At 35.2% G+C, this 11,331-nt stretch overlaps 1 protein-coding gene across 2 annotated transcripts in view; it reads left to right on the top strand.

The window, feature by feature from the left end:
• The window catches only part of LOC121377962 (importin-11-like), a 43,289-nt gene that overhangs the window by 4,086 nt on the left and 27,872 nt on the right, over positions 1-11,331 (top strand). For both annotated transcript variants that reach the window (XM_041506065.1, XM_041506060.1), the window contains exons 5-13: positions 229-358; positions 1,105-1,212; positions 3,516-3,586; positions 4,277-4,370; positions 5,266-5,361; positions 6,684-6,839; positions 7,093-7,133; positions 7,655-7,793; positions 10,212-10,317. In XM_041506065.1, the coding sequence (XP_041361999.1) occupies positions 229-358; positions 1,105-1,212; positions 3,516-3,586; positions 4,277-4,370; positions 5,266-5,361; positions 6,684-6,839; positions 7,093-7,133; positions 7,655-7,793; positions 10,212-10,317 (941 nt within the window). The remainder of the gene's footprint in view (positions 1-228; positions 359-1,104; positions 1,213-3,515; positions 3,587-4,276; positions 4,371-5,265; positions 5,362-6,683; positions 6,840-7,092; positions 7,134-7,654; positions 7,794-10,211; positions 10,318-11,331) is intronic.

Genomic DNA, 11,331 nt, shown 5'->3' with positions numbered 1-11,331 from the left:
TTAACCCAAATAGTGTTTTACTTTGTGTTTACTTTGAGTTAACTCATGAGGTGTTTTACTTTATGTCTAATTTCAGTTAACCCATGAGGTGTTTTACTTTGTATTTACTTTCAGTTAACCCATGAGGTGTTTTACTTTGTGTTTACTTTCAGTTAACCCATGAGGTGTTGTACTTTGTGTTTACTTTCAGTTAACCCATGAAGTGTTGTACTTTGTGTTTACTTTCAGTTAACCCATGAAGTGTTTGGTTTTATACTGAATCTCTGGAACAGCAATTTGGCACACTTCTTGCAGCTGGCTTCAGTCCACGACGAAGGGATGAGCACAGCACTCGATCGCTGCAGCCTTGTACTAAAAAGTAAACTAGTTTTTCGTTTCAACTTAATCTGACCTGTGGCATTTTCTGACCAGTCCATTGATCCAGTGGGAAAATGTCATTAGTTTGAGGTCACTTTAAGTATTCATGAAAAAAGAAACGGATCCAAGTTTTTTACATAGTCTTTAAACTTATCACTTATATAAAATAATTTTAATTTCATTGAGTCATGAAAATCATGTAAATGTATCATATCATACAAACTACAAGAATATGGAAAGCCAATCTAGTTTGATTCATTTTAAGAAATGGGTCTTTTATAGATATATTTTGTCTCAAAACCTGTATATTGGTTTTTTTAATAATTTGTTAGAAGCTCACAAATTGAGCCTTGTATTTTTATTGAGGCCTAGTTAACAAACTTTATGATAATAAAGTACATGTATTTAAATGTTTATTTAGTCTAGTCTGAATAAACCAAACTTAGCCATATTAAACCTTTAAAAAAAATTGTATTAACATTCAGAAGTCTTTTGGTACCAATTCCTTCTAGTTCTTCTCAGCAGTAAACATCATTATTGCTGAACCAATTGTGTTTTAAATTGCACACAAAAATAGTGCTTTTTTGTTATTTGCAAAACACTTCTACTTTTTTTTTTTGTCGAATGGAAATGAAATTATTTTGAAAAACAATGTTAATGTTAAAAGGCTGGGAAGGACTATAGGTGCCAAGTTATTATGGCTGCACCCTGCTGCCAGTGTTTAGTTTTGTTTGTGTTGTTTTCTAGTTCTGAGAAAGCAGATTGGATATGGATTCCGAGATCTCGAGACCCACCCGGACTCTGTTAGTTTTCTCCGCTCCTTATTTCCACATCTGGAAGCCATGCTAGACTGCAGTAAGTTACCGTAATCTGTCATCGTTTATAGCATGGGGCGGCGGAATGTAGCCCAGTGGTAAGGTGCTTGCTTGATGTGTGGTCAGTCTAGGATCGATCCCCATCAGTGGGCTATTTGAGTTATTTCTCGTTCCAGCTATTGCACCACAATTGGTATATCAAAGGTCGTGGTATGTGCTATCTTGTTTGTGGGATGGTGCATATATAAAAGATCCCTTGCTACTATTAGAAACATGTAGCAGGTTTCCTCTCAGACTATGTATCAAAATTACCAATGTTTGACATCCAATAGCCAATGATTAATAAATCAATGTTTATAGAAAGAAAGAAAGAAAGAAATGTTTTATTTAACGATGCACTCAATACATTCTATTTACGGTTATATGGCGTCGGACATATGGTTAAGGACCACACAGATTTTGAGAGGAAACCCGCTGTCGCCACTACATGGGCTATTCTTCTGATTAGCAGCAAGGGATCTTTTATTTGTGCTTCCCACAGGCAGGATAGCACAAACCATGGCCTTTGTTGAACCAGTTATGGATCACTGGTCGGTGCAAGTGGTTTACACCTACCCATTGAGCCTTGCGGAGCACTCACTCAGGGTTTGGAGTCGGTATCTGGATTAAAAATCCCATGGCTCTACTGGGATCCGAACCCAGTACCTACCAGCCTGTAGACCGATGGCCTGCCATGACGCCACCGATGCTGGTTCAATGTTTATAGAATGTCCAGGCCATAAGGTGTGTGTGTGGGGGGCTGAGTAAAATAAGAATCTAGGCACAGTAATTCAGGCTCACAGTGGAACAAATTTTGCAGTGCCAATTTTCGGATATCGGGTAACATTTTGTTCATCAATATCGCGTCACGATTCGCTATGTGTGTTTCAGAAATCGTTACACAATCTTAAAAACATTAAACAATAGTTGCTAATTAATTATTAATTAACTAGAAATGGCTAATCTAGGTTTCGAAAACAAAATGTTTTTTTCTGAATATGCTGAGTATTTCCTTCAAATTTATTAAAATGTACTTAATTTAGGGGAAATTTATTAGTCAAAGACTAAATGGTTTAGCCACATTGAATAAAAAATAGCTGTTGGCTATTTTGGCAGCAAATAGGGTGAGTCTTGCAGTAATACAGGGTCTTTTCCAGTTAGACAAACAAGGCACTTTTATATTACTATGGATGCATCTGTTCCTCTAGTCCGTGTGGTCCTTAACCATATGTCCAATGCCATATAATCATAAATAAAATGTGTTGAGTGCGTCGTTAAATACATGTAAAACATTTCTTTCTTTCTGTTCCCCCAGTCCACTATATGTGGTCCTGCATCGTCACAAATTTCTGTAATATTTATGTTAAATGGAAAAGCTAGATCAATATATATATTCAAGCATCGAAATAAGCATTGTGTCTGGTAACCCATTTACAGGTTACCACAAAATATAGCCTGGTAACCTATAGGTTACCACAACTATATGAAAGTTAGAATTGAATTCCTGTTACTACTACTTTTAACGTTGACATTCTGAAATCATATTGCTGCGTGCGAACATCGGCACGAGAAACGAAAACCGGCAGTAAATTTATCTAGTGGGCGCTGCTTAACGCGGATTGCCGAGATTGCTTGCAATTGCACAAGTGCGCACGAACACCGGTGCAATTTCGTACGAGAAAACGAAACGCGGCAGTAAATTCATCTAGTGGACACTGCTTAAACGTGGATTGCCGAGATTGCTTGCAATTACACAAGTGCGCGCGAACATAGATGAATTCATTGCGAAAAAATGAAACGCTGCAGTCCGGAATGCAGTGCCTGGTTTACGTTCAGAAACGAAACTATCGTTACGCTGAAGTTTTTGTCTTTTCTTACATGTGGTAACCTGTATATTTATCATCCTATTTTTGAAAACCAAAACTAAGATCCTGTGAGGGTCATGTTAACTGTAAGATGATTATTATTATTATTATTGTTATTATTATAAAAAAAAAAAAAAAAAAAAAAATTGTATTATTTTTAAAACCACTTGGTAGATATTTTTGATTGATACAGTAATGTAAGTGCATGGTTGATTAAAATTTGTACTAAAATGTTTCCTCTTGTTTAAGTTAAAAACATTTGAGTTTTTGTCACTGGAATTTTATGCTATTGATCTTTGAATTATCAACCCATTTGTAACATTTGACAAGATAACAAATGTTTGGAAAAGATTTATTAAACAAAATCTATCTGGTTATGTATGACGTCATACTAGAGATACAGTAATATAATTAATCAATTTTGTTTTGTTTTTTGCAGGAAGAAGTTTATGGGGTCATCATGCCATTGTGGACAAGTGTGAACATGTGATTGTTACACAGACGAAAGTGGTCAGTTCTTGTTTATATTTAATGCATTAAGGAAGAATTCTTTTGTTCATACAAGTTGCAGATTCATTTAATCTAAATAACCAAACCGTAATACATTATTAGGGCTGTATCTCTTCACAATGCAGAATCGAATGGGTATTTGGCGAAATAGTGGATGATTCCATCAATCTATATTTAGTGGCTCCTCTGTAGGACAGCCACTCGCGAGGAGATTCTTTACTGGAGACTTGATCCTTCTTGCACTGTTATAAAGAGGACTGCCACTCCAGGACTAGTATACTACATTTACATGGAAAATAATGGAATTTGCAAAAGTCCTTTTTAGCCTTAGTCGTAGAAGTTGTGTCATTTTAAGATGGATAATGGAATGTCATGGAAAATGAAAATTGCTTTATCGTTTAATCTTATTGCTATATAAAGTAGCACAAGAAGAAATTTAGAATTCACATCATTATTATTAGATTTTGTTTATAAACTGCAGAAAAATTTATTCACTTTTAAAGCTGTAAACACATGCATGACATAGTATGATAACTAATTGTCATTGATTTATGACTCTTGAAATGATACTGACTGAAACAATGGTCTCTATTTTTCAGCTTCTCAATATTTTGTTATGTCACATCATTAAAGTAGATGAGACAAAGAACTTGTTAATGTTTAACGGAAACATTGTTCTATATTTTGCAGCTCCTCGATATTTTGGAAATGCATGCATCATCATTTGTTAGCTTCTTAAAGACAACGCTAGAGTTCGTAGTCAGATATAATTTTACAGAAAAAGGTAAGTGTCATCTTCGTAGATTCTTTATATACTACTGGCCATTATGTTATAAACTCGAACAATTAGAACTGAATTTACAAAGCCAAACTTTACTTTGCATGTGTGTACCTAAGTACATATATTTTACAATGCTTTAATATTTGTGTTTAAGATGAGTAATAATCTGTAGACTGAATGTTTGAAAACTGTTTACCATTCATAGTTTTGCTTGCTATACTATTTTTAAGATACTAACGGCTAAACACATGTTTACTTTTCATTTGATTAAACCTAGCTAAGGGATTAATACTTTTCATTTCATTTTTGGGGAGTGGGACATAGCCCAATGATAAAATGCTTGCTTGACGTGTGATCAGTTTAGGATCGATCCCCGTCAATGGGTACATTGGGAAAGTCCTTGTTCCACCCAGTATTCCACAACTGGTGTAACAAAAGCTTTAAATAATACTTATTTTTGTTAATATTAATAGATGGGATTGGTCAACAGGCATAGCCTGTCTTGCTAATTGACAGGACTGTTGTTTGAGTGGTTTGCAGTGAACTGTTATAACGTCATAAAGACCTTTCCCTACAACTGAAGTAAAAATTGTAACACAAAATTGTAACTGGTCAACATGGACAGCTATATATGTCAATTATGGATTAAACATTTCTTCCTTCATTTTTTTAATTTGACCCTAAACCATTCTTCCTTCCTTTTGAAAATTTGACCTTCAATTTGATAATCATTCTCCCATAATTTATTTGTTTCAACTATTGTATTTTTTATTAAGACATGTTTTAACTTAACTGTTATGCAGTTGATGAAGATGTGTTTTTCGAACATAACAGTATTAACACATTGACATAAAAATATTATTGCTGAATGATTTTGATGTGTCTTGCTAATTGACAGGTCTGTTGTTTGAGCGGTTTGCAGTGAACTGTTTTAACGTCATGAAGGCTATTCTATTCAGCGATACTTACAAACTGTCCAAGAACACACAGATTGGTAATAATGTGTTTCGTTATCTGTAGATACAGAGAGATTGGTAATACTGTGTTTCATTGTTGTTTAGATACAGAGAGATTGGTAATACTGTGTTTCATTGGTGTCTAGATACAGAGAGGTTGGTAATACTGTGTTTCATTGGTGTCTAGATACAGAGAGATTGGTAATACTGTGTTTCATTGTTGTCTAGATACAGAGAGATTGGTAATACTGTGTTTCATTGGTGTCTAGATACAGAGAGATTGGTAATACTGTGTTTCATTGGTGTCTAGATACAGAGAGATTGGTAATACTGTGTTTCATTGGTGTCTAGATACAGAGAGATTGGTAATACTGTGTTTCATTGTTGTTTAGATACAGAGAGATTGGTAATACTGTGTTTCATTGGTGTCTAGATACAGAGAGATTGGTAATACTGTGTTTCATTGTTGTTTAGATACAGAGAGATTGGTAATACTGTGTTTCATTGTTGTTTAGATACAGAGAGGTTGGTAATACTGTGTTTCATTGGTGTCTAGATACAGAGAGATTGGTAATACTGTGTTTCATTGTTGTCTAGATACAGAGAGATTGGTAATACTGTGTTTCATTGGTGTCTAGATACAGAGAGATTGGTAATACTGTGTTTCATTGTTGTCTAGATACAGAGAGATTGGTAATACTGTGTTTCATTGTTGTCTAGATACAGAGAGATTGGTAATACTGTGTTTCATTGTTGTCTAGATACAGAGAGATTGGTAATACTGTGTTTCATTGGTGTCTAGATACAGAGAGATTGGTAATACTGTGTTTCATTGGTGTCTAGATACAGAGAGATTGGTAATACTGTGTTTCATTGGTGTCTAGATACAGAGAGATTGGTAATACTGTGTTTCATTGTTGTCTAGATATATACAGACTGGTAATAATGTGTTTCATTGGTGTCTAGATATATACAGACTGGTAATAATGTGGTGTCGTTAAACAAAACAAACTTTAACTTTCATTATTTAGCTTTGTATTCAATCAGTTTTCGATATTTTATCATAATTGCACTTAATATCCAATGTTTATAAGTACAATTGTTAAATTACATTTTATTTAATTTTCATATACGATCAGATGCATTAGTAATCATCAAACTTTTAAGGGATGGTGCATATAAAAGATCCGTTGCTACTAATGAAAAAATATAGCGGGTTTCCTCTCTAAGACTACCAAATGTTTGACATCCAATAGCCGATGATTAATAAATCAATGTGCTCTAGTGGTGTCGTTAAACAAAACAAACTTTATATATTTCATAGCTGTGTATATGATAAATAATGATTTGTTCTTTCAAGAATCGTCCAGTGCCGTGAGTACAGAGGCACAGAAGATCCTCACGGAATTCTTCACGTTCGACACGCTTTCTGAAATCTGTCGCCGACTGGTAACTCAGTACTTCCTGTTGACAACCGACGACCTCACCACATGGGATGCAGATCCCGAAGATTTCTGTAAGTATTGGTAAAGCGGCCTTCTCATTATGCGATTAGTCGCACCGACTTGTTGCATACCATCGAATCGTAACTGGACTTTTTATTTAGTCCTGTCGGTGTCCAGTTTAGGTGGGTTTCATCAAACAAAAAAATGAAGTTGTGTATATTTATTTGTTATATATGTAGGCCAAGATTACAATTGTTTTTTTGTTTTTTTTTTAAATTGTGAAATGATTTTTAAAAAATGTTTATATCAGTTTATTTGTTGTAGGTCAAGATGAGGGTGGAGATTCATACAAGTATTCTTTGCGGGTAAGTCTGACCTTTTTATTAAATAATTTTTTTCTCGAAAAAAACAGCTATTTTAAAATGGCATAATGTACACTTACATTATTCTTTAAAGGTTAAGTCTGTTTTGTTTTGTTTTGTTTAACGACACCACTAGAGCACACTGATTTACTCGTCAACTATTGGATGTCAAACATGGTATCTGTGACGTGTAGTCTTCAGAGTAAACCAACTGCATTGTTCCATTAGCAGCAAGGGACCTTTTATATGCACCTTCTCACAGACAGGACAGCACATACCACAATGGATCGGGGGTAAAAAAACCACTCGGAGAATTTTTGAGAATGATATAACTCCATGTGAAGGGATATAACTCTAAATGTAAAAGCATGGGCCATCTATGACCAATATCATCTGGAAAAGGGGTAAACCCTGACAACAGATTAGACATCTACTGCCCTCTGAAGTGTTTTTACACAAACTTTAGTTTTATTCCTGATTTATTTTTTGTCATTTAATAATACAGAATAATTTTTATGTTTTAGCCCTGCACTGAGGTGTTATTCCTCACCATCTTCAAAGCATTCCGACTGTCTCTCACCCCTGTCCTGTTGGAGTTGGTTCGGTTCATCCAAGCACCATGTGATCCGGAAGATTTTGCCACTGTCTTGAAGAAAGATGCAGGTGATAATGTATTTTATTATCCACATGGTTCAAGATATACAGGAAAATATAACCAGTATGACACACATGTGTCATAATGATTTCATGTGCACAATGAATAACATAATTTTGGGAATTGACATCATATCAAAATGCAGCCTCCCCAGTCAAAGCTCTGTATAATCGCTTATAAAATGACGTCATTTCGGAAAATGATGTCGTTTCCCCTTCTCTTTCTAGTTAGGTTTGAAATGGTGTTACATGTTCCTCACTTGTTATTCATAAAAATAATAATATGGATAATAAAGAAATTATTACATTCGCGTGCGAATCATACTGATTTTACGAAACTCGTGTCAGGATTCACGTATTACCCTCGTTCTCACTCGGGCAATACTAGAATCCTGACACTCGTTTCGTAAAATCAGTACAACACACAAACTCGTATAATAATCACTATTTATCTCCCACCTGGTGAACGTCTGAGTGTGTTGTATAAATTTTGTATTCACCTGGTGAACATCTGAGTGTGTTGTATAAATTTCGTATGCACGTGCTGAATGTCCGAGTGTGTTGTATAAATTTCGTATGCACCTGGTGAACATCTGAGTGTGTTGTATAAATTTCATATGCACCTGGTAGTGTGTATTAGTTTCTAAATGACGTCATTTCGGAAAGTGACGATATCTCCGCTGGTCGCGTTGGGTTATGTTGGATGTAACTGTCAGATGTTGCATTATTAAAAGGTGGGTAATAAATAAAATATAACACTTGTTTCGCTAGTTATTGTTACGAAACTCGTGAACTTCCTGTGGTAGATGTATTTGATCAAACGATAGTGATTAAATTGTGTAACAGCAGGAAGTTTGTAATTATAATAATATAGCTTTGTTTAATTCATTGTTTAAAGCTAGGATTCCACTGAAGCGTTTGCGTTGCATATGCAGTATGCGTTCGCGTTAAGTTTTTTTCAAACTACGATTCCATTAAAGCGTTTGTGTTGCATATGCAGTATGCCTTCGCGTTAAGTTTTTTTCAAACTACGATTCCATTAAAGCGTTTGCGTTGCATATGCAGTATGCGTTCGCGTTAAGGTTTTTTTCAAACTACGATTCCATTAATGCGTTTGCGTTGCGTTTGCAGTATGCATTCGAGATATAAAAAAAACACCCTGGCATAAATGGAAACAATCGTACATATTTCAGCCTGTTCTAATTTTAATGCATACTGCAAATGCATTAATGCAATCGTAGCTTGATGGTATACACAGGGGTAGAATTAAAAAAAATTCAGGGCAAGGCCATTTTGGCTTTGGGTTTGAGGAAATTTTTGGGGCACCAAGGCCACTGGGCAGGGCACCAAGGGCAACATTTCTTTCAAGGGTAGGGCACCAAGGCCACTTTCTGTAAAGTTTTCACTGATGCGAGTGAGAGATGAGGTTCCCTGCGCAGAACAGTCTTTATAGAGCGACTGCGCAGTTACTTCTCGGCGACCACATTGTTCTCGGATCTGTGGCTTGTAAACAATAACAATATGGCTGCGCCCATCGAAATTGCGTGTCTGAGAGTCGGCAATAATTTCTTTGGATTTCTGTTCTTATGGACGAATACACGGCAAGTGACAAATGCTGCAAAGTTCAATTTAGTTGGTACCAGGCATGAGAAGGGCACTAGGGCATACAAGGAAGGCAACCACGGCTACTTATGGCCGTGGACACGGTCCAATTTATCGGGGCACCGCATCCAGTAACAAGGGCACCTACGGCAATAGCCGTAGTGCCGTGGGCCAAAATCGATCCCTGTATACATGTAGGTCTGTTTTTGTTTTTGTTTATTATGCTATAGCTTTGATTGGTTCAATTCGTAATGCTGTAGGTTCAATTATTTCTGTTTATGGTGCTATACAGTGAAATCCTTTCTTTTTTGTTTTATGGTCTTATATTTTTGTGGTTTTGGTAAACAAAAACAAAAACAGAAACATTTCATTAGGTACCTAAATTTGTGGGTCGAAAAAGTAATATAATTATAAATTTGTATTATATATAGATGAATATATATATATATTTTTTATTTTTTATTAATTTTTTTAATTGTGTTCATAAATTCATTGACTTCACTAGTCTAAGAGTTTTCCGAAAATCAGAACACCACGGTATGTCTAATTATTTCAGTGTATTATTATTTATTATGTTTAACGAAACCACTAGAGTACATTGATATATTAATCATCGTCTCTTGGATGTAAAATGTTTGATAATTTTGACATATAGTCTTAAAGAGGAAACCCGCTACATTTTACGATTAGTTGTAAAGGATCTTTTAGATGCATAGCCCCACAGACAGGATAGCACATACCATGGCCTTTGATACACCATTCGTGGCACACTGGCTGGAACTAGACATATATCAATGTATAGCTTTACGTTTTTTGTTATTTCAGTGTATAATGCTATAGGCCTGGCTGCGTTTGACCTGTTTGACGAGATAGACTTTGATCAGTGGTACACGACAAGCCTACTGCAGGAGCTTCAAGTGAAAGACGTCAAGTAAGTCACAACACTAGCAGGGCTTACACTGGAAATTTTTTTGGTTTAGCCCATTTTCAGAAATGCAGAGTATTTACTTGAAAATTATTAAAATGTGGTTACTTTAAAGAATATTTTATTAGCCAAAAACTAAATGTTGTAGCCATTTTGTATAAAAGTTAGTAATTGGCTAATTTGGCAGTGGACAGGGTGAGCGCCAACACCACTAGATCACGTCAGTTAAATAATCATTAACTATTGGATGTTAGATATTTGATTATTGTGACACTTTAAGTCTTCAGAGGAAACCATCTACATTTATCTATTAGCAGCAAAGAATCCTTTTTATCTTTTCCCACAGACAGGACAGCACATACCAGTCATGGGGCACTGGTTGGGATGGGGGGAAACTCTTGATGAAAGTTATGTGAACATATTTTAACCTTCTGACTACTGCAGGCGAGATATCTCGCCCAACGTCATGCCAGTTGACATACTGTACACTATATACAGTGCATTCCCAAATTCATATTTCCACTGTTTTGCACACGACACTCACCGGAAATACTTGTATAACAGGAAACAGAAGACAACTCAGCTTCCTGTATCTTTAGGTTTTTGTTTTGAAAATAGCTTGTAATTTTGGTTTTCAGCAATGTATTTTAGCTTGACAACAATGGCGGCACGTCACGGTCATTTTCAGGTATCGATAGCTGATTGTGACAGCTAATTTGATAATAAATTGGATCATTTTACCAACAACGAAAATCACAAAATATTGGGATATGAATCGTAGTTTGTTTTTAAAAAAATATTCTGGTCAGAAAATCAATGTTATCGGGAATAATAGACATAACTACTTTTTCGATTTTTTTTGCCTAATTTTAGTCAACACTAACTGATCTAAAATGTCATAAAAAGTATAAAAACCCACGAAAATAATACTTACCGATTTAATGATGAACTTTATTTTATGTATTTATAAATTATATAAGTGAATATATGTGAGTAAAAATTATAAACTTGTACCCACTC

The sequence above is a fragment of the Gigantopelta aegis genome, chromosome 2 (genome assembly GCF_016097555.1).
Source record: "Gigantopelta aegis isolate Gae_Host chromosome 2, Gae_host_genome, whole genome shotgun sequence".
Taxonomy (NCBI): Eukaryota; Metazoa; Mollusca; class Gastropoda; order Neomphalida; family Peltospiridae; genus Gigantopelta; species Gigantopelta aegis.
Note: the sequence above shows the minus strand (reverse complement) of the source record. Positions and strands in the feature narration are given on the sequence as shown.